The following is a 23,332-nucleotide window of genomic DNA, read 5'->3' as shown; positions in this document are numbered from 1 at the left end:
AAGCCTGTTTAAAACTATAGTGGGTTTTTTTTCCACCATTAAAACAGTCACAGGAGTGTATTTTTGTAATATTCCAAAGCACAATATTTAGTTATAGCTTTATGTGTGGCTCAGCATACTTCTAAACAAAATTTTGAATATACATTTGGCTGAAACATCAGCGTGATGTTGGAATGAATCCTTTGGTTTTAAACTTGCTGCACCATTTTTCATCTACTTTTAATACTGAAGTCAAGTTGCTTTTGACTTAATTTACGCAAGTTTCTGGATGTATATGTGTGTACATAGCTATATAATGTTTGTCCACCTAGTAATTGGCCATTTTGTGATATACCAAATTTGTTTTAGTTTTAATTTAACTCATCAAGTGGGAATTTGGGAACTGAATCATAACTTTGGATTCTCTCCCTTTCTTCAAAATAGTACCATGGACGCTTACTGTATGTTCTCATTTTGATATTAAGAACTGCATATTTGCACAGCAAGTTATAATTAAGTGAGAACATTTTTAATTTAAAATTAAGCCATGTTTTTGGTTCTTTGGTCTTAATGAGGCTGAATTGATAGTTTTCAATATACACTTTCCATTTGTAAACATTTAAGCATTTGTATAATTTTTGACCTTCATTAGACTCCCCCTTCCCCACCCCCCATCCCAACTGTGTAGCACTTGTGGAGCCCACCTAAGTAGATTTGTTTGGAAACAATGAGGAGATAATTATAGTCACAATGAGTTAGATTGTTTTACTGTTCATGTACTCTGAATCAGGGCATTATAGAGCCAAAATTGTTTTGTTTTATAACTGTATTTATTTATGTTCTAGCAGTTACATGAACTAATTTGAGTTGGGAATGCTAAAGATGTAATTTAGTGTGTGCCTTGTGCAAAGAGCCAATATCCTTTTGCTTTTCCCAGTTGTCGTTTGCCAGCTGTATGCTAGTGGACTGGTGAGATGAGAATTCCAAAGCAGCTTATGAATAAGGAATCATTTTTGCCTGACACTTTAATCACTCTCTAAAGTTGTGTTTGTAGTCTACTAAGTATCACATGACTTTAGGACTCACCTTTAGATTTTGAAAATACAGGCTTTCCATGAGTCCAACCAGTCAAATGCCTGTACTACAAAGTGGCATATATTTATTTGGACTTAAATTCTTGAAAATAATTGATACAAAAAATGGGAAGGGCATCTCACCATGTCCCCCTTTTTGGAAAGTGCTAAACTCCATTCATTTAATGCTTTGGCAGTACAGTTTTTTTCATTGGTTTCTTACTGCACAGGCAGAATTGTCAATGTGATGAGTGAACTAGTTTGAAATGTTGTCCAAAGGGATGTTGCCTCATTGAAAGTCAAATTTAATAAAAGCTCCATCAGGTATATATGGCCAGGGAAGTGTAGGAATTGGATGGATTTTTTATTAAATTAGGCCTAAAACTTGTTAAGTAGTTTTCCATTTTTATAAATTACAGTCATGGTCACAACATTTCAAAATTACTACATAAGTGCTTGAGTTAGGGAAATAAGGTAGTGTGTAAGCTTCAGATGGCTATAATGAATGCAGAGTCTCAGTTACTGAACTTACGTATTTGTAGCTTTCTGATTAGCTGTGATTCATAATTTAATATCTTGTTTTTGGAAAGTAAACTTAAGTGGCATTTTAAAAATTGAATCTTTATTACTGCGAGGGCGTTTTGTGGTTTCTCACCCTCCCCTTAAGCAGTCCTTCCCTTTCCCTCCTCCCCTCCCCTCCCCACCGCCCTGCTTCCTCTTAATGCATAAGGTATTAACATGTGGTCCAGTTTACCATATTGGTAATAAATTCTGTATTAGTCAGCAGAATAATCTTTTCCTGCACAATTATAGTAATTTAAGTCAAATGTAGTTTTATATAGTGGTAGGTCTGAATCCATTTTCTTTAACTCTGTTGTTGTTGTAGGAATTTGCTCGCTCTGATACATCGAATGATAGAGTTTGTTGTACGAGAAGGGCCGATGTTTGAAGCTATGATTATGAACAGAGAAATCAACAATCCTATGTTCAGGTGTGCATTTAAAAAAATTGATGATCAATTCTTAAGTGTATAGTTAAATATTTGCATTGTTGTGTAACTTTGACCACACCCATTCGGCCTTCATTAATGTTCTAAAATTGAAATTTTATACCCATTAAATAGTAACTCTTATCCCTGCCCTTTCATGCAAACTCCATTTGCTCTTGTTCCCATGAATTTGATAATGTTGTAGCATATGTTAGATTTTCTTCCTTTTAAAGACTAAATTATACTGTTATATATATATACCTATGTACTTATATGTGTGTGTATATATATATATAGCATATTCTGTATATCTCTGAGTATATATTTAAAAATATTTTTAGCTTATTTTCTGGAATTAATATTTGCAAGAAAAATGTTCTAAAAAGCATGAAATTAGTTTTGCTAGAGAATAAGTCAGTTTTAGTAATTAGAATAAAATGCTGAGATCAAGTTCCTGTTACATTTGATTTGGTTAATTAGCTTTATTTTAGTTTTCTTTAGAAGGGAAATACCTTGCATTATGCATTTCAATGAAAGTCTCTTCAATTGTGACATGTAATAGAACAAATTGAGTTATTTTAAAAGGAAATTGCTATCATGTGATGGCACTAATTTAACAGACACAGATCCTACAGTAATGTTTAGTGAATGGTAGGACTCAGCCAGGTGCATGCCTTCTGAGTGTGAATGGCAGACACATAGGCAACCTTGGGGGCAAGGCCATGAAGAGTGGGCAGTGCGTGCTGGGTGGCGCTGGTGGAGAAATTCCCTTTGGGAATACTTGCTTTCGGTGTTATTTAGAACTAAATAGAGAAATAATGTTTGTCATTTATTCATGCTCCCCTGAAGATAACTGTTAACTTTATGTTTGTTTAGATTCTTATTTGAAAACCAGACACCAGCTCATGTTTACTATAGATGGAAGCTTTATTCTATTCTGCAGGTAAGTGGAATCAATTATTAGTTAATTTTAACTCTGAGTTATTAGATCTCTGTAATGACCCTCTGGGTATATTGATTAGGGAGATTCACCTACTAAGTGGCGTACAGAAGATTTTCGTATGTTCAAAAATGGATCTTTTTGGAGGCCACCACCGTTAAATCCCTACCTCCATGGGATGTCAGAAGAGCAAGAGCAAGAAGCGTTCGTGGAGGAGCCTAGTAAAAAGGGAGCACTTAAGGAAGAGTAAGATGGCTTTCCTTTCTGTTACATTCTCAGAAAAGTTGCTTTTAATGATTGCTTCAATTAGTGGTCTCCCTAAGGTAGAATTTTTTTCATTTTTCATTTTAGAATGCTTAATAACATGTTTTACATATGCTTTATAATTTTAACCTTGACAGGTAAAAGTATTTGTCTTGTTAATTTTGACCCTTCTGATAGAAATTAATGCTGATCTCTTAAACATGACTAACATCTGTAGCATTGTAATACTTTTTAAGTTCCTGCAGAATTTAATGATCTGGGCACACTTAGAATTCTTACCTCTCTGCAAAATAAAGGGAGAAAATTACTATATGTCAGAGTTAGTTGTTGAGTATGCAAAGCTTTTCCAAAGAGTTTGCATTGTGTTAGAAACTGTGAGATAGCCACCATGGCAAAGTAGGTTATTGTTGGTGCGCATTCTGTCCTGGTGGGGTGTATTTTGCCTCATAGGAGGAAGCATAGTCTTTATTGAAGTTAGAATGAATGTGGAGGAGGGAAAGATACGGCTTCACCCCAACCTAACTTTATTTCAAAAATTGTAATTGTTTTTCTACAAAACAAGAAATCACTGTGATAAATTTCAAAAGTCAAAATGCATTGTTTGTGAGAGCATTTGCTAATGGAGTGTTAGAGTAATTGATTATAGTGGTTTCTGGTATTGATCTTCACTTTGGCCCAGGCGTCTACAACCTCAGCCCAAGGGCCAAATCCCTGTCTGTCTTCTCTACAGAAACAGTTCCTAGTTCCATGCAGAATTACTAGCATATAGCCTCCCTCCAAGGAAGGGGTTAAAGAGCATGAAGGATCTTCAGTATAATGGGATAGTAGGGCTGAGGCAATCTCAAATACTGTTGAAAAACTACCCAGAATTGTATTTTTATGTATGAATATGTAATTTATGAATTAAAAATACCACTGGAATTTTATTCAGGGCAAATTGTTTTTTGTTATATAGGTTCCGTAAAAAATCTTTAACAAATTTGAGAGGCTTAACAGTTCAATTTTCAGAATGATTTTATTGAGCTCCTAAGAAATTAATTTGTAAGCTGAAGCTGTAACGACATGGAAATGTGTATAGATATTTATGAGCTTAAAATGTATATTCAGGCAGAGGGACAAATTAGAAGAAATCTTACGAGGATTAACTCCAAGGAAAAATGATATTGGAGATGCAATGGTTTTCTGTCTTAATAATGCTGAAGCTGCTGAAGAAATAGTGGATTGTATTACTGAGTCATTGTCCATCTTAAAGACACCCCTTCCTAAAAAGGTATGACAGTGATTTTTCTTTATGAATTTAAAATTGTTAACCCATCTGAAAGACAGGACAGGTGCTGGGAGAGTACATATCTTCTATTCACTGGTTTTAGGAGTGCTTAATTAAGAAGAGGTGTGGTAATAGCTTTCTTTGGAGCTTGGGATTGGTTTTGTTTTTGTATGAAGAACTTCACTGATAAAACCTTTCCTTTGGTAGATAGTTCTTTTCCTTCTGCTAGAGAGACTAGCTGTGTTTGTTGATACATGTTAACAACAGCCTCAAGTATACATGAATTAACATAATATTCCTGCCGGTGACATGATTATGACGTGGAATTCCATGTAATTATTCCAATTAGTAGTGATTGTTGGAGTTAAACATTAGCCTTACACCACTGATTCTAGGTAATGACAGTACAGAAATTTTTATAGCCAGATTTTAGGTAGTGATTTTTATTTTTAATTCGTTTTGTGTTATCTTTTGGCATTACAGATTGCCAGATTATATTTGGTTTCTGATGTTTTGTACAACTCTTCAGCCAAAGTTGCCAATGCTTCATATTATAGAAAATTGTAAGTATACTGATGTAAGTTGATATTCTTGAAGTGAAAATTTAATGACTTCAGAAAAAAAGGAGGATATTTGCTAATGCTCATAGTGAAAAAATAGTCCTTATCTTAGTTTTGGAAGTTTTTGAAAATTGACTTTCATTCATGAACCAGTGTAAGCTAAATTACCAGTTTTTCGAATGCTTTTAGAAAATGTTTGTAGAAAATGCTTGTAAAATATAGTATGCAGATTTAATTATTTGTACCAAAATAAATTTTTTATTTCCACAAACTTTTGAAGTAATTTTGTGTAATGAACTGAAATCATGAAAATAATAGCAAAAATAAGACAAAGTTTATAACCTAATCTCTGGAAATGCAATCCGTGTTCTCTTATTCTATTTACTGTAGTCCACTAGTGTTTTCTGAGTCCATAGAGCTCGTACCACTAAACCCTTTACATATAACGCTTCCTTGCTTTGCAAAAACCTGTGTTTATTTTATGAAGTTTCTTGTAAGATAAAGAAGTTGTACTGCATTGCTTGAAACTATTAGATACATGGCAACGAAGGGAACTTGTATTTAAGATTCTTGAGGCATTTGCGGAACATTCAGAATGATAGTAAAAGCAATTCAATTGTGACTTAGAGTTCTTGCTTTTTAAGATTGTTTGAATTAGCATGCTGAATATGAGGTAGATTTTTATATGAATTCTATTTCAAAAATGTTATTTAATTTTCAGTTTTGAAACAAAATTGTGTCAGATATTTTCAGACCTCAATGCTACCTATCGTACAATTCAAGGCCATTTACAATCTGAAAACTTTAAGGTATGTGTATTTTACTGTTTTTCCCTAGTTTTCAAAACAGGCAGATGGTGAGGGCATTGGAGGGCTAAAGGGTGCGTATGACCACGTTAATAAAATTCTGCATGTCTTCGAAAGTTTTGAATGTCTTTGATTTTACTTTTATCACTTAAAAATATTTTACAGCATTAATTAGTGTTATTTTGTTAGATTAATAATTTAACTGTTAACTGTTTTCAGAAAGCACATTGAGAAAACGTATGACATATACAACTTAACTGGATTAAAGGACATACGTTTTAGTTGCTTATGCTTAAAAAGTATTGAATTAATTTTTTAAGAAAATTTGAAGGATGGGCCCAGCACGGTAGCTGAGCGGCTTAAATCCTCATCTTTCATGTACTGGCAAACCATATGGGCGCCAGTTCTAATCCCTGCAGCCCGGTCTCACATCCACTTTGCTTGAGCCCTGGGAAAGCTGTCGAGGACGGCCCAAGGCCTCAGGACCCTGTGCCCACATGAGAGACCGGGAGGAGACTTACGGCCTCGGATCAGCTCAGCTCGGGCCATTACAGCCGCTTGGGGAGTAAATCAACGAACAGAAAGTTTTCCAACCTCTCTCCTACTTTCTGTATATCTGACTTTCTAATAAATAAATAAATCTTTTCTTAAAATTTCTGAATGATGTAGACCCGTGTTAGGGAATGCCAAACAAAGCCTCTTATAATTGAATAAAATAGAGTAGTTTCATGGGAAGAAGATTTTGCAAAGAAAAATTTTTTTAGCTTGGAAGTATGTGCAGTGACCTCAGATTTCATATTACCCCTTTAAATTTTTTGTTTTTCTATTAAAATCTGACACCAAGTTAGAACTTAACAAAAAATTCATGGTTAGGCCAGGATAGGTGTCACCTGGATTAGAAAGTCCCGCACTGGATTCCGGTGGGAGCTTTGCCGCTTTGAGTCCCAGCTTTTATAAGATGGGATGTGAGTGTTTCTCAGAATCTGGCTCATGTTGAGTACTAGCAGTGTGGGAGTTGACTTTTTGTAACAAAGAACAAACTTATTGTTTCTTCATTTTCAGAAATTTGTCTTTTTAGTTGAAGGATGAGATTGGTTTTCTTTTAAAATATGGTATTAATAATTTTTTTTATATTTAAGAATACCAGCTTAAGTGTAAATTTAACAAATCATAATAATAATTTTCATGAACTGAAGTTTGACCCATATTGCTTAAAATAATAAATTGTTGTCTGCTTCCAATTTAGCAACGAGTAATGACCTGTTTCAGAGCGTGGGAGGATTGGGCAATATACCCAGAACCATTTTTGATCAAACTACAGAATATTTTCTTAGGCCTTGTAAATATTATTGAAGAAAAGGAAACGGAGGTAGGTGTTTGATTGCTTTTAAATCTGTTTTGGAGAGATGCTTGAGATACATTCTGTATCAGTACTTCAGAAAGGTTTGTGGAGAAATGGAATGAAAAAAAAATGGACTGAAAAGTATGTTTGGGTGCAAAAACTTCTGAAATTCGGTATTCCCATTTTCCATGATGTTTTTCTGAAGTACTCATCTGTGTAAATTAACATTTCTTTGAAAATAACTGCAGTTTACTACTATCTCATGGATATTTATTGCTAAGATTTCTGGATCCCAGGAATCTAAATTACATCTAACAGGAATTCTTTTTTGCTACCTTTTATTAAAATTGGCAGTTGGATTTTTGTTTATTGATACGAAAAGACGATTTTATAGTAAGAAAATTAATTACTATTGCTTCTAAATTGGGGGATAGTATTGCATTGTGGTAACCCTATTATAAATTTAAAACATATTTACTATACCTATCTTAACCAGACAGCCTAGCCTACTGTATTGTTATTATTATTTTTTTAGGATTGATGTATTTATTTGAAAGAATTACAATCCAGTGCCTTCCCAGGTGACTAGCAGGAAGCTGGACTGGAAGTGTAGCAATCAGGAGTCAGACTGGTGCCCACATGGAATACTGGTGTCATAGGCAGTGGAATCACTCACTGTGCCACAGTACTTTTATAATAAAATACTGGGTATGCCATGTGATTTGTTGAATACCTATTCCCAGAAAATGCTGGCAGCACAGTATGCTGTAGTTCTGACTTTTTACCCTCATAGTTAGTGTCTGACTAGGAGTTAGGACTCACTGCTGCAGCTCAGATGAAAACACCTGATATGGCTAGCCCAGGGCAAATTCTACTAAAATGTGTGTCACTCTCACACTGTTGTCAAGTTTGAAAAGCATGAGACTCTCCAAGTCTTGGAATGTTTGTATATAGAGTCACTTCATTTCGGTAATGATAACTATGAATAAATACATACATGAAGATTCAGCATAATCCTAGCATGTTCTCATCATTACTGTTCTCTTGCCAAGTGGTTCATTCTACTATACTACATAAGCTATTTTATTTTCACTTGGACTCTTGCAAGGTTCTCATAATTGTCCTTTGCCCCAGCTTACTTGTTCTGAGTTTAAATGTGCAGTGCTAACCCCCTACTGTTTGGACCTCGTACATGTTTGTCCTGGGATCTGTCAAGTCATCCTAGGCTGACTTGATTCATCTTCAGCCTGTTTAAGTGAAACTTGATTGTTAAACACTCTAATCATACAGTATACCTCTTTGTTGTAGTAATGATATAGTTGAACTTAGATTGTTGGGGTTACCTAACTTCCTGGTTTTCTGTACCCCATTGCACCCCAGTAACAGCAACGAAAATTTGATGTTCAGTGATGATGGGCTAAGCCCGTTATTTTTGCTGTTATGCTTATTATTACTTAATAAATACATGGCACAATAAGCACCTTGAAATGTTAGATAAATAAGTAAATGATTGGTTTTTTTGGCAGACTGGGTGATAAACTATTCTTAATATGTCCTTACATGTGGATACTAACCAGAATGGCATGTAGTGGATTGGGAATTGATCCTGTGGTAAGCAAAGGAAAATGTTACAATAGTGTGCTTTTGTAGGATGTCCCAGATGACCTTGATGGTGCCCCCATTGAGGAAGAACTTGATGGTGCACCTCTGGAAGACGTGGATGGAATTCCTATTGATGCTGCTCCCATTGATGATCTTGATGGAGTTCCTATAAAAAGTCTGGATGATGATCTTGATGGAGTGCCTTGTAAGTTCAAATTTTAAACTAAAATGAAATCTAGCTACTAAGTTTAGTTTCTGAATCTCTTCCATGTACATGCATGTTTATGTGGGAAGAGATCTTCATTGCTAATGGTATCAGGTTACTAACTTTTCCCTGTTTGATCAAACCTCAGATACTTTCTGATGTATTTGTGTCAAGAAAGGGCTTTTATTTCTGGTTATACTTCTTTGTTGGGACAGTCAGCATTTTCTTTTTCTTTACCAGTAACAAATTCCAGACAGTAATTCCAGGTCCATAGTTTTATTGGTTTCTACTTTATTTGAAGGACACACAGATGAAAAAAGAGACCTATTGGTTTGTTTTCCAAATGCTATAACAGCTTGCACAGGGCAGGATCCAAAGCTGGGACCTAGGACTCAGTCCAGGGCTTCCATCTGCTGGCTAATTCCCCCCAAATCCTGCCACAGTTGGGACTGAAATGGGACTGAATCCATTAGCTGGGAACTGAAAGAATCCAGTGCTGGAATAGCCACCAGTGCCTCACAGGGCTCACAGTAGTGGGAAACTAGAATCTAGAACCAAAGCTGAGTTGAGTTGGTTCTCAGGTGTCTTACTTGACCTGTTACTATTAATTCTGGTTTTTTTTAGTTTTCCTAGCTGCTTAAAACCATTTTAGAAGTAGAATGCATACATAGATTTTAAGTATATTTGAATGGTATATTAAAATAGCAAAAAGTACATGAATTCTCATTTAGGTAAAGATGTTATTTTTACTTCCCAGCTTCCTAAATTACTTAAAAATATTACTAGGTTACATTTTCTGAGTAGATAGATTAAACATTCTGCTCTTATCCATAGTTTCACTTCCTGTAATGGCAGTCTGTAAATATTAAGTGGATAAGTTCAAGAATAAATAATTCATACCTGTTAAATGCGTTTATAATGTATTGGTATAATTATTCTACTACTTGTTATTGTTAATCTCTTATGTGTCTAGTTTCTATCGGAGGTATGTATTCATAGAAAAAATTGTATATGTAGGGTTTCAGGTATCCCCATAGGATCTTGGAATATATCCCCCTGTGCTAAGGAACACTATATATTTAAAATTGGACCTCAATGAAGTATGTTAGTCAAAATTCTTGTTCTTGATATCATTGTTTGTCCATGTGTGGCCTTATTTTATTTTCATTATTTTAGTAGTATGATGAATGCCTATAGCTCGTTAATTCGGGTTATTCCTTAGTGGTTGAAGGTAATGGCTGCCTTTTCTCTTAACAGTGGATGCAACTGAAGACTCAAAGAAGAATGAGCCTATATTTAAAGTTGCCCCATCAAAGTGGGAAGCTGTAGATGAGTCTGAATTGGAAGCACAGGGTGAGTAAAAGTATAGCAAATGTTAAACCTTAAAAAATTACGTACTTATAAATTGATAATAGATGTGTTCTTAAAATTAAATATGTTATCCTTGAGAGACGTGTGTGGGCATATTTTCCTTTTATGCTTTGTTGTGCTTTAATAACAAAGATCCTGTGTTGCGTGTATCTGGTGTAAGATTTCATTGTGGTTGTGTTACTATAAATAATTTTCTTAGATCCTCCAGTTTGGAAGCTTTGAGAGTAAACAGAAAAATCACTGAAGAACTTTTGGTTAAGTCATTTTAGTAGAAATTGTAGTCAGGAAGCTTTCCTATTTGGAAACCTTCTTCGAGGTCTGGTTCAGAGTTTTGACCCTTCTGTAACAGTTAGCAGATGTAATTCAGACCTGCCTTGTCAGGTTTATTTGGACTTGTGCTAATATTTGGAGGTTCTAATGAAATAAATCTTAGTGTGCAGCACAGAAGTAAGGATGACAGTCATGTCATGTTATGAATTTAAATGAAATGATAATGTAGGTGTGAGGAAAGATTTGGCACACAGAAATGGCTATTCAGAGAATAGATAAATGTAGATAAAAACTTCTGTAATATAAACTTCTAATTCGAAGGCTGAGCTTTTACAGTTCTACTGCAAAAATGTTAATATACCTTATGAAATTACATCCTCTTTTTCCTTCCATTCAGCTGTAACAACTTCTAAATGGGAGTTATTTGACCAGCATGACGAATCAGAAGAAGAAGAAAATCAAAAGTAAGAATCTAAGTTTCAAATGTACTGTTTCTTTTCATTAGTAGGTATGGGTGAAATAATAGTGAGGAGGCGAACTTCAGTCTTAGGAGAAAAAAACATGTAAATGGATCATTTTAGTGTTCTCCATTATTTTCCCAATGAATAAGTAGCTTTGAGTTTCTGGTTCTGATGCATTTGGTTTCGCTTTGTTTGTGAGTTTATTTTTTACCGTTGGGTTATATATTCCCACTTAATAGCTACCAGTTCATCAACTGTGTTTGCTTCAAGCTTTATCATTAAATATTGTTTGGGGCTCCACAAAAAGGGGTTTTAAAATATGAGTGGAAAGCTTATGCTCCGTTTCTGTTGGACTGTATGTACGGTGCTCAGAAATACTGCCTTAAAACCATTCTGTTCCTGAAATGTAAACACTTCAGAAGAATTAAGAATGAATAAAGGTAGGGTAATCCTTTCTTTGAAGTTCAGAAAAATTTTTTTAAATTTTTGCTCTTAGATAACAGCTTGTTTTATTGCCAAGTGTAGGTTTGTATTGGTAGTTTAGGAAGAGCTTGACATTTTCAAATCACTGAAAGAAGTTTAAGAAGGATGATGTCACTCAGGTTTCTGTGTTTTAAGAAATCTTTCATATTGTTTGTTGTGCACAGAAGGAACAAAATTATGTCCAAGCAGTGATTATCTGCAGTTTGTATAAACATCGTTTGGTACGATGAGGGGAAATTGTTCAGAGAGAGAATTTTATACAAATATTGGGATGATGAGAGAAAGTAATGATCATTCACAAAATCCACAAAATTTGGATGTGGCTCGCTAATGGAAAGAACTTTCTGAGGCTGTTTGGATGAAGCTGGGGATAATTTGGTTCAATTTGTTTTGAAACAGTGGGTGTCTAAACCTTTTTTATGTCCACAGCCTTCACATATATCTATTCATAAAATAATTTAAATAACTATATTATTAAATAATTAATAAATTATGGGTGAGGAGAGAAAAGCTGTCAAGCACTTGAAATACATTGCTCAGCTGGTTTGTATTTAAAGGCATTAGATTTTCCTTTTTTGCACAAAATTGATACTTGTGTTGCCTTAAGTACATTTATATAATTTACTATTGATGTGTGATATAAATCATTATGGGAGTCTTTAGGAATGTTCTGGAAAGCATCATCAGATTTGATACTACACTTGATCTTAGCCAAAAGGCCGAGAAGAGATTGCATCATCAGATTTGAAAGTGAAACGTTTGTAGCTTGTGTTTTCTATTTTGAATTGTCTGTGCTTTATTTTTCTCTGGCTTAGATTTTTCTCTTTCAGCCACTGAGTCTTCATAAGTGACTTGTAATTTCAGTTTCTGAAGAATTTTATTATGCTTAATATTGTGAAAATTATAAATGTGTAATAAAAGAATTCATCTTATAGAATACATTTTGCGCCTAGTTTGAAAATTAAAGGCAAAAATGCCATTTATTCTAGGAAGGACATGCTAGTAATGTGTCCACAATCGGTATTGTTTATAAGAAATTTAATTTGTGTGTTCAAACAATTCCAGAGCTGGTTCAACAAGTTAGTTGCTGCTTGCAGTGCTGGCATCCTACATGAGCACTGGTTTGAGTCCCATGTGCTCCATTGACAATGTAGCTCACATCTGGGATAGTAGTGCAAGATGGCCCAAATGCTTGGACCCCTGCTACAGCTGTGGGAAATCCAGTTCCTGGCTTCTGGTTTCGGCTTGTTACAACCCCTGCTTTGAACATTTTGGTTGCTCTTACAACACTGATGACTAGCTTTACATACAGTTGTCTGCCTGCCTGCTAGATTGCGTCTGGAAGGCAGGGAACTTTTCTTCATGGTCACCTTTGTGACTAGACTTTCTTATCTAACTTGGAACCTGTGTAGTGTTCAGAACTTGACTACAGCACGAGTGCTGATGTTTGGTTGTATTTAATATGTGTATATTGCTTTGTTCTTAAAGTTAAATGCCAATCAGATAAGATCTTCACATGCTACACTGATTGTTTCATAGTTCAGACTCAATTTTCTAGAGTATAGACTGCTGAATGAGGGGTAAATGCCAACTTTCAGACGAGCCTTAGTGAATCTGAACTGTGTTGAATTCAGAAGTCGTTGACTATTCACTTAACTGCTGCAGGAAAAGTTGTTGCAAAATAGAAGGCATGCAGATTATAGAATGTATTAAAGTATTAAAGTTGAAGCTCAAACTTTTTTGTGTGGAGAAAGCAGGTTTTATCAAAATGTAAAATATGTTATCAAATGTTATTTTTTAAAAAGGAGCAAATTTTCCTCTTTAATTTCGCTAGCTTTATTTAGACTCTAGGATAGCGAAAAATACAATATCTGGAGTATAAAATGTAATATAGTGGGGTTTTTGGTTTGTTTGCTTCCTTGGCATACAGTGTATTTTTACTTCATTTCCAGTCAAGAAGAGGAAAGTGAAGATGAAGAAGATACACAGAGCTCCAAATCTGAAGACCATCACCTGTACTCTAATCCAATCAAAGAAGAAATGGCTGAATCCAAGTTCTCTAAGTACTCTGAAATGAGTGAAGAAAAGCGAGCTAAACTTCGTGAGATTGAGGTCAGTGTAGCGATAATGTTCAGACACGTGACTGGTCCTGGTTTGCTCCATCCACCCAGTTAAGCTCTCTGCGCTGTGTAACAGGTGCCATTTGTGTTGCACAGCAGCATTCCTACAGCAGTGCTCTTGCAGGCCCCTTGCGTGGTTCGAGCACCCCTTCTTGCACAGTTGCCTTTTCTTGCCATTCTGGGCTTCCCTGTTTCTTTTTTATCTCTGTAATCTAACATGGATCATGGGTTATGTGCGTCTCTTCTGCTTGCTGACTCTTGTTTTTAATATTCATCTTCCCCACTAGGTTACAGTTTCTGTGAGTAGAAAGGACCAGGTCTATTTTCTGTTCATCATTACATTGCTAGTCTGGTACAGAGGAAAACTTAACAAAAGAAAGTATTTTAGTGAATTTATTTTGTAGTTATATAAGAAGTCCATTACATTTTGAGCACTTGTAGCATGTTATGTAGGAAAATGTAGACAGTTTTGATATGTGTAAGGTGTTGTTTACTTACTAATTTTTTGAGGAACAGCTGCAATTTCAATAATAGCAGAGTAGAAACTGAGTGGATCTTGAAATTTAAAGAGAAGAAATGTATGAGAAAGCCAGACTATCTCAAGCCAACTTTTCCCACCTCCTCCTTTTTGTTTTCCTTTTAAAATGTTTTTTTGTTTGTTTGCTTGTTTATTTTTGTTTTTCCAAAAATTTTACTCCTGTCAGACAGAGGATAGTTTTGTAGTGCTCTGAGGTGTGATGAATACTAGTAATAATGAAATGGTCAGTGTAGTACCTCAGAGTAACTTTTAAGATTGTATTTTAATACTCTGTGCATTCATTAACAGTAGTTTTGAATGCCTCTTTTGGGTCATTGGCTGTTGTTTGTAAACTGCCGTGTTAATTACCTCATTTGTGTTTTTTCACATAGTTGAGCTGGAGACAGTTCTTACCCACTGCTTTTCTCAGGTATCATCAAACCAGAAAGTAATTGGGAAAGCTTTTGTTGTGACCCTATACAGAATATAAGTAGTATCAGTTCTAAATGGAGATCAGAGCTCTTCAGAGTTAATTAACTGATTGATTTTTTTAATGAGACTGTTTCACAAAGTTTTTTTGGAAGAATGGAATTAAAAAAATAATTTACCGTAGTAAGAAAAAAAAAAATGTTGCCAGTTTAAAGCTTTTTCCTAGTATTTCCCTGAACTTCAGGATTTGTGATGTTTGAAATCCTGTCTGGACCAGGATGAAACTAGGGCCCGAGAACTTCGTCCTGGGGTCCCGTGTGGGTGGCAGGATCCCAGTACTTGAGCCATTACTTGCTGCTCTCCAGCCACTGCTTCCTGCATTCACAGGAATCTAGAATTGGGAGTGAAGCCAGGCACTCTGATTCTGATTGTAGGTGTCTTAACCACTGTGCCAAATACCAACCCTTACTGTGGATTTTTTTAAAGACTTTTTAGGTGCATGTATTTTCACCAAAGTATGCATTTTTTTTAAGATTTACATATTTATTTTTATTGAAAAGTCAGATATACAGAGAGGAGGAGAGGCAGAGATTAAAGTCTTCCGTCCGTTGATCCACTCCCCAAGTAGCCACAATGTCAGAGCTGCACTAACCTGAAGCCAGGAACTCAGATCCTCTTCTCGGCTCTCCTCGACTGCTTTCCCAGGCCACAAGCAGGGAGCTGGATGGGAAACACGGCGACCAGGATTAGAACCAGTGCCCATATGAGATCCCAGGGCATGCAAGGCAAGGACTTTAGTCACTAGGCTTCTGCGCTGGGCCCCATAGTATACATCTTATTAAAGTTTTATTTATTTGAGAGGCAGAGAGAGGGGGGAGGAGCTCTCATCCGTTGATTCATTCCTCACAAGCCTGCAGTGACTGGAGCTTGGCCAGGGTAAAGTCAGAAAGCTGGGAACTCAATTCAGATATCTGTGGTGAGTGGCAGGAACCCAGTCCCTTGAGCCATCAGCACTGCCTCATAGGCTGCAATAAGAAGCCAGAGCAGGCAGGAAACAAACATTCCAATGAGGGCTATGAATGTTTTAACTGCTAGACTTAATGCCTGTCCCAACTTACCCTTTAATTCCATTTTTCCGTGACTTTTTTTGGTACATCTTAAAAATTTATAGGGAAGAAAATGGGAAGGCAGGAATCTTCTGTCTGCTAGTTTGCTCCCCAAAGAGCTGCAGCAGCCAAGTGTGGGCCATGCTGAAACCAGGAGCATGGAGCTCTGTCCAGGTCTCCCATATAGGTGAAAGGGGCCCAAGAAGTCGGCCCATGTTTTTGCCGTTGTCGTAGGTACACTAACAGGGAGTTGTATTGGAAGCATAGCAGCTGGGACTCCAGCCAACACTTCAGTAAAGGAATGCCATCATTGCAGCACACACAAGCTTGACCCTTCCATGAACGTCTGTTTATTTTTAAGGATTATTTATTTATTTAAAAGAAAGAGTGACAGAGTCAAATCCTCCATAGGTTCACTCCCGAAATTGCTGCAGTGGCCAGGGTTGGGCCAGCCAAAACTAGGAACCCAGAAACTGTCTGGGTCTCCCGCACGGGTGGCACGGGCCCAAGTACTTGGACTGTTTTCCACTGCTCTCCTGGGCGCAGTACAGGTGGGACTCAGACTGGCACTGTGGTGTGCCAGCATCGTGAGATGTGGCTTAACTTGCTACACCCTGGTTCACTCCTGATGGCTACAGATTGGAACTGAGCCAATCAGAAGCCAGGAGCTTCTTCAGAATCTGTCCCATGGGTGCAGGGTGCCAAGGCTTTGGGTGGTCTTCAGCTGCTTTCCCAGGCCACAGGCAGGGAGCTAGATGGGAAGTGGAGCTACCAGGACATGAACCAGCGCCCATATGGGATCCTGGTGTTTACAAGGCGAGGACTTTCGCTGCTAGGTTACTGTGCTAGGCCCAGATTTTATAATGATTTTTACAGAAGATTCTCATTGATGTGGGATGCTGGCCCCATCTTTGTGTTTTTGAGATCCAGTGATTGTACTGTACTGCAGTGGAGAGAAGTTTATCCTGTTTAACTCTGTCTTACACATGCTTTGTCATTAGAATTCTGTCCTTTTAAAATATGTATTTTCCTCAAAGTTATTTGTTTTTTGCTGGCTGTCATGTCTTGGTAACAGTTGTGTAGTAACGGAAGATGTCTTATTTCACAGCTTAAAGTTATGAAGTTTCAGGATGAATTAGAATCTGGAAAAAGACCTAAAAAACCAGGCCAGAGTTTTCAGGAGCAAGTGGAACACTACAGAGATAAACTTCTACAACGAGTAAGAAATACGTAGATTTATTTATTTTCCAAAACTATTTATCTGACCTTTTGAAAATCCAAATATTGGCTGATTTAAGAAAAGTATGTTTCAGTTATATCCTTTGATATGCAAGTGTTGAGCTTTGGTAGCTAACTGGAAACATTTGAAATCTCGTATTTTAGAACTATTTCAACTTGTTCTTCGAGCAACAAAATGAATTTCTTATTCTGGGTGCTTCCTGTGGACTAGAACATCAATACTGCTAAGGGCTTGCTTTCAAAACTGGCAGTTGCTTTTGGAAGAGTCATGTGTGTGATGACCTGAGGAACAGCATAAGAGACAAAGATGGAAGCAGGGTTTGTTTAGGACTTGGGACTCATTTCTCATTGTTTCCAAGAAAGGACAGCAAGGGGTAGAATACTGCAGTGCTAAATTCTAAGCTTTTGAAGAACTCTTGTTCGTACAACAGAATGCAAAGCCACATGCATAAGTTTGAGGATGAACAATTGAGAATGTTTAGTTTTTAAGCAGACATTTGTGGAAACTAGGCATACATAGTTTTTTCGTAATACATGTTCTCTGCTAACCATCTGTGTGGGAATATGCAGAGTTTAGGAACCTCGGGTGTTGTGTTAGGTCTCCTTGTGTAGCTTGAGCACCGCTGCCCAGCACTGCAGCGATGAAATGAGTTAATATGAGAGTGTCAGGCAGTCTGTCCTGTGATGCTGGCACAGACCGCTTGGAACGAGCAGCTAGCTCCTGCAGCCTGCTTGGTGGCTGTGAGGGTGTGGGTTGCTGAACTTTCCAAGACTGAGAATTTTTTATTACTGAATTAGAATGTTTAAAACATTTTGAAGAATTTAACTAATATGGTTTCTATACAGTATCCATTTCAATCAGGAATTAATTATCAGGGAAATATTTGCTATAGATCATCAAAGTCAATTTCCACACAACTTTTGAAAGTTGTCTTTTGTCTCATTTTGGAAAAAATCTATTCCTTGGGTCTCATTGCAGATGGCGGCAGTTTATTGACGCATTTACAAGAGTTGTACCCTGCAGTGCTCAGTAGTCGTAATGGTAGCAAGCTCAAAATGAACCATATGTCTGTTTAGCACTTCCACCTCCTTGTACCCCATGAGTCAAATTGAAAGGTGTGGTTCCTGAAATATGAGGAAACTTCAAAAAATTTGTGGGAAATGAATCTGAAAAAATGCTTATTTTGTTGCAGAAATGTTTACTATCTATATGTAGACTTCAAAAGTTCATGGAAAAAATTACTATGCATAGTTTTCAAAACTTCTTGCACCATGATAAGCATCTTTGCAATTCCCTTTGAATGTTAGGGGTCTCTAGGTACTAGTTTTGGCCTTACTTTGTAAGTTTTACTAGAATATAGCAGTGCTTGCTGGTGTATGTATTATCATGTCACACTGGAAGAGTTGAATAGTGAGTGAAAGCTTGTTCCAGATAGCAAAAATATGTTGTCTGGATTTACACACACCAAAAAACTACCAACATCTGGTAGAGGCTTATTTTTTACCTTTTAAAAGTTAAAGGAGTCAGCTATCAGCTTTCCTAGAGAATAAATTCTGTTTATTAAAGTATGCAATGAGCTTTGTATGTTCATCTTTTTTTTTTTTTTTAAGGATTTACTTTATTTGAAAGAGTCAGAAGAGTTATAGAGAAAAAGAGTATTCCATCCATTGATTCACTCCACAAATAACCATAGTGGCCAGGAATGGGCCAGACTAAAACCAGGAGCCAAGATTTTCTTCCTGGTCTCCTGTATGGACATAGGGACCCAAAGAATTGGGTCACCTGCTGCTGCTTTGCTGGGCACATTAGTAGGGAACTGGGTTAGAAGTGGAACAGCTGAGACTCAAAACCAGTGCCACATGCGGTGCTGATGTCACAGGCAGGTGACAAGTGGCTTAACCCATTACAACAGAAGTCCAGCCCTGAAAGAATCACCTTTTAATCTGATGAAAAAAACTTCATCATTATTTTTTGCTTGTTTGTTTTTATTGTTTATGGAGAGTGTGAGGGGGAAGAGCAGTGGACCCTAGAGTTTAACCTCAGATCCTGACTTCACTTCTGGCATAGTACTGAATCTTATTTTTGTCTGTGTGGACTATAGACACTTTTAACACACCACTGTTCCTAGTGAAACAAAATTCTATGCGCAGAGTTGTTGAGAAAGTTGCTTGGTTAACCTTTGACACTCTGTATTTAGCTGCTGTAATTAGTAGTGGTATTATCTGTGTAAGTAGAAGAAATGGCTAATTTTCCTGAAGAGAATTTTTTTTTAGTGGTATTGTACTTCATGCAGCACTATAAGAAATTATTTGCTATTAGAGAAAATAATTATGTAAGTGAGATGAACAAAGATTGGTATTTTTTAAACAACTAAATATTTTATTTAAAAAAAACAGGAGAAAGAGAAAGAATTAGAAAGAGAAAGAGAAAGAGACAAAAAGGATAAAGAAAAATTGGAATCGCGATCGAAAGATAAGAAGGAAAAAGATGAGTGTACTCCAACAAGGAAAGAAAGGTATGACAATTCTTATATTTAATCATTCATAGATTTTTTTTTAAGATTTGGAATGATGGTTTATTTTACAAATTTTTTTGTCAACATATTTGATGTCAAATAACTTTCTGAGAAGAAGCATGTTTGTCTCCATACAGGAGACAGAATGAGCTGACGTGTGGGGCAGTTAGTACTTGGTTTAACTGGGGCCTGTTCCCTTTACATGGTTCGTAGAATGTCCTTAGCCTTAGTTCAATGTAGAATTCAGTTACAGGATTAAGTGTCAAACCTGAGACTTAAATAACAGAACAGCTTGCTAGGCCTTCTCTGTTGCCTCCCTCCATAGAAGTTTTTCCAGTCTAGGTGCTGAGGCTGCCTACCTGTATACTTGAGTCCTTCAGTTGTGTCTTAAAAAGAGATTATGTACATAGGCCACAGGGACTTGGTCCTCATATTTTTTTATTCTTTTTTAGCTTTTATTTATTTCCTAAATCCTTGCTTTAGTAAAGAAAATTGCTCAGTTAACAGAACTGAAGTTTTTCTAATAAGAACCAAGTGATTGCAAATGAAAAGATTCTGGTTTGTAGGTAATACCGAAGAAGTTACTCTAATTGGTTAAATAAAAATAAACAATTTCAGATTTACAAGAAAAACGACAAGAATTGTGTAAAGAGTTCTGGATACCCTGGATACCCTTTACCTACAGTCTCTGAATGTTAGAGGATTTCTGCTTTTTTCTTCTTTTCTCTCTGCCTCTCTCCAACCTTTTTTTTTTTTTTTTTTCTCCTCAGAAAAGATGTTTGTTTATTTTTTTTTTACTTGTGTCTTTTTTTTTTTTCCTGCTTATTTATTTTAAAAGGGAGAGACAGAACTTCCATCTGCTGGTTGATTTTGCAAATGCTTGTGATGAGGCCAGGAGCACACTTCAGGTCTTCCACATGATGGCAGGAACCGTTACTGAAGCCCATTCCACTGCCTCCTAGGGGATGCAGGCGGCAGCTGGGTATAGGCTCTGAGGATCTTAACTGTGAGGCCAAATACCCATTGCCACCTGCCCTTCATAGGCTCTGGGGATCTTAACTGCGAGGCCAAATACCCATTGCCACCTGCCCTTCACCCCAGTCATTTAATATGATATCCCACTCTCATGTACACTTTTAATCACAATGAAACTACCAGACAGGAAAGTAACATTAAAAATATTACCCAGTTTGGAGATCTTAGTTGAATTTTATTAATTGTCCCAACAATCTCAGTTATAGGAAAGATTCCACTGTAGTTGAATTCAGTTATCTCTCAATTTTCAGTTATGTTTAACATTTTTACTGGGATAAAAGACTTTGAATGTTGTTGGAAAATACTTTATTATGATTAGTAAGAGTAAAAGTTACTGAAGACAGGCAGAAAATAATAGGCAATTTAAACAAAGGAAAATGAATACGGGTTCCTTGGCTCACTTTGGGGGCTTTGTTCCATAGGAAAAGACGACACAGTGCATCCCCCAGCCCGACTCGCAGTAGCAGTGGTAGACGAGTGAAATCCCCATCACCCAAATCGGAGCGATCAGAGAGATCTCACAAAGAAAGCTCACGTTCCAGGTCATCTCACAAAGATTCTCCTAGAGATGTTAGCAAAAAAGCCAAAAGGTAAATGCAAGTCATTTTTTGGTGATATTTTAAATACCTTGTCATTCTACCAGCTTTTGAAAATAATTTAATTGGCAGGCATTTTTTAAAAAGCATTTTAGAAAAGCAAAGATATTATACTTTCATTTGAAGTTATTACTTCCCACCCCCCGTCTGTCTTTATGACTTAATTATAAAAAGGGTTTCCAGTCAGTAAAAACTAGCCAAGAATTGTAAATAGCAGCAGCAGTGCTTTCTAGTAGATTCACGGGAGCTACTTTATACTTTTCATTCTGGTTTTTGCTTTTTGTTCTGTTTTGTTTTGTTTCTGTTAGGAGAGTCTCTGGTTATTCCAAAACTGAAGGGAGTATGTGTTTTTCTCTAAAGCAGCAGTGCTAGGAGTTCTTGGGTAGAGACAAAAAATAATACTACAGATAAAATTCTCTCTTCTTTCTAATTTCAAAGAAGTGGTTCAGAAGTGTTTTAATGTTTTTATTTTTCTGGTGGTATGTACAGAGATTTTCCTGAGAGTGAAGACAGTTGTATATTTTAGCACTTTATTTTGGGGGACCATTTTTAGTAAAATAATTTAAAAATTAACCTTTTCTAAAATGGCATTTGTGTGTGTGTGTGCACGTGCACGTGTGCATACCTGTATATAGTCATTTATTTATTTTGGTTACCTTTATGAAAAGTACTCCCAAAATATTTAACAATGTCCTTGAATGATATTGCAGTGGTTGATGCCTTTTCCTTCAAGGTAGCAGGCTGCAGAACTATGGTAATTTTACTTTTTGTAAGTGATCTCCCTTGCTATCTTGAACTTTAGCTTCTGGAGTAGAGGTTCAAATAGTGGCGCTATTGGTCACTAGGGAGCTGGTTCAGATGTCTCCGTCTCTGGCCCTAGAGATGTTGATGAAGTCGAGCAGGGGTGAGGCTCAGAAATTTATTCTCAACCAGCTTCTGTAGTGATGTTCGCTGATGCGTTGTATAGTAATTACCAAATAATTTCTGCCCTTCTACTCAGTAGGCAAAATGTAATTTTGAGAAATTTGATCTTATTTCAGAAAATTGGTCTTACTTTATTGTACTGTGTTAAAGATCATTTTAGGTAATTTAAGGAAAATTAGTTTTTATCACATGAATACTTTAATAAATTGGGGTTTTTGCTTATTTCTTCAGGTCGCCATCTGGTTCCAGGACACCTAAACGGTCTAGGCGATCACGGTCTAGATCCCCCAAAAAATCAGGGAAGAAATCCAGATCTCAGTCCCGGTCTCCACACAGGTCTCATAAAAAGTCCAAGAAAAACAAACACTGACAAAGTTTTTAAGATGCTGTCACTATTGGAAATGCGATTTTGTTTTGTGCCTGAATGGTCTGGTTTTTTTAAAAAAAAAAAAAAAACCTACAAAAAAAGTCAAGTGGAAGAGCATTCCTGGGGTTTTTGTTTGTGAATGCATGTGTAAACTCATGAGTAACGCATCTGTAGACATGTCATTGTTTTTTATTGTATAAATTACTTTCATTGTGGCTGTTTCTCAAGATGAAATTTTTATTGTGCTAAGAAGTTTCATCAGAAATGTGTATAATGGGTCTGCCGGCAGTAGTAGTATTTTGTTCTAGGATGTTGTGACTTAGCAGAAATAATACAGATGTCTTCCCCCCTTTTGTAGCTTTGACAATTTGAATTAGATTTCAAATAAAATCTGAACAGAAAACTGTAATGTTGTTTTTTTGCCCCACTGGTGATACCAAGTCCCTTGACGTCCCGCCTAGTGAGTTTGGCACTACTGTTGTGTTTCTTCTATCTGATGCACTTTACAAGCTCCAGTGTTCAAATAGCTCGAGTTTTATATTTACTAAGATGACTGTTGAAATCAAGGGACCCAAAACCCTGTTTGTTAGATTCGCTAATCAGTTTCTTCAGCAGTGGTCTCCTGGATGGTACTCACTCCAGAGATCGAGGCCTGGGTCCACAGGGCGTGGTGGTGGAAATGGATTCCTTTTTCAAAGAAACAACATGATTGTGTCCTGAGGAACTACTTATTTTTAAGTGAAAATTAAGTCTTCATCTATGATTTCTTCTATCATGAAAGAAGTATACTTATAAAAGAAACTTTGTAACAAGATTTGGCCATGGAATTCTTTTGTATGATACCTTTTTATAGTCTTCTGTGGGCTACCTTT

The 23,332-nt window shown here is 36.5% G+C and overlaps 1 protein-coding gene and 1 pseudogene across 5 annotated transcripts in view; one reads left to right on the top strand and one right to left on the bottom strand.

Annotated features, from left to right (window-relative positions):
• LOC121167678 (U2 snRNP-associated SURP motif-containing protein) overlaps positions 1 to 22,863 on the top strand; it is a 41,174-nt gene extending 18,311 nt beyond the window's left edge. For 4 of the 5 annotated variants that reach the window (XM_040997228.1, XM_040997229.1, XM_040997227.1 and 1 more), the window contains 15 exons: positions 1,939 to 2,043; positions 2,917 to 2,983; positions 3,063 to 3,226; positions 4,352 to 4,514; positions 4,995 to 5,074; positions 5,793 to 5,880; positions 7,124 to 7,246; positions 8,870 to 9,026; positions 10,284 to 10,379; positions 11,065 to 11,131; positions 13,564 to 13,723; positions 16,892 to 17,002; positions 19,420 to 19,538; positions 20,996 to 21,163; positions 22,325 to 22,863. In XM_040997228.1, coding sequence (XP_040853162.1) covers positions 1,939 to 2,043; positions 2,917 to 2,983; positions 3,063 to 3,226; positions 4,352 to 4,514; positions 4,995 to 5,074; positions 5,793 to 5,880; positions 7,124 to 7,246; positions 8,870 to 9,026; positions 10,284 to 10,379; positions 11,065 to 11,131; positions 13,564 to 13,723; positions 16,892 to 17,002; positions 19,420 to 19,538; positions 20,996 to 21,163; positions 22,325 to 22,463 — 1,807 coding nt within the window. In that variant the 3' untranslated portion in view covers positions 22,464 to 22,863. The remainder of the gene's footprint in view (positions 1 to 1,938; positions 2,044 to 2,916; positions 2,984 to 3,062; positions 3,227 to 4,351; positions 4,515 to 4,994; positions 5,075 to 5,792; positions 5,881 to 7,123; positions 7,247 to 8,869; positions 9,027 to 10,283; positions 10,380 to 11,064; positions 11,132 to 13,563; positions 13,724 to 16,891; positions 17,003 to 19,419; positions 19,539 to 20,995; positions 21,164 to 22,324) is intronic. The other variant, XM_040997230.1, reaches the window with a different exon arrangement.
• Positions 12,204 to 12,342, bottom strand: LOC121167682 (annotated as a pseudogene).
• Positions 22,864 to 23,332: the final 469 nt, after the last annotated feature.

The sequence above is a fragment of the Ochotona curzoniae genome, unplaced genomic scaffold (assembly GCF_017591425.1).
Source record: "Ochotona curzoniae isolate NIBS_2020 unplaced genomic scaffold, NIBS_Ocur_1.0 patch422, whole genome shotgun sequence".
In the NCBI taxonomy this organism is placed as follows: Eukaryota; Metazoa; Chordata; class Mammalia; order Lagomorpha; family Ochotonidae; genus Ochotona; species Ochotona curzoniae.
This window is presented reverse-complemented; position numbering and strand designations above follow the sequence as displayed.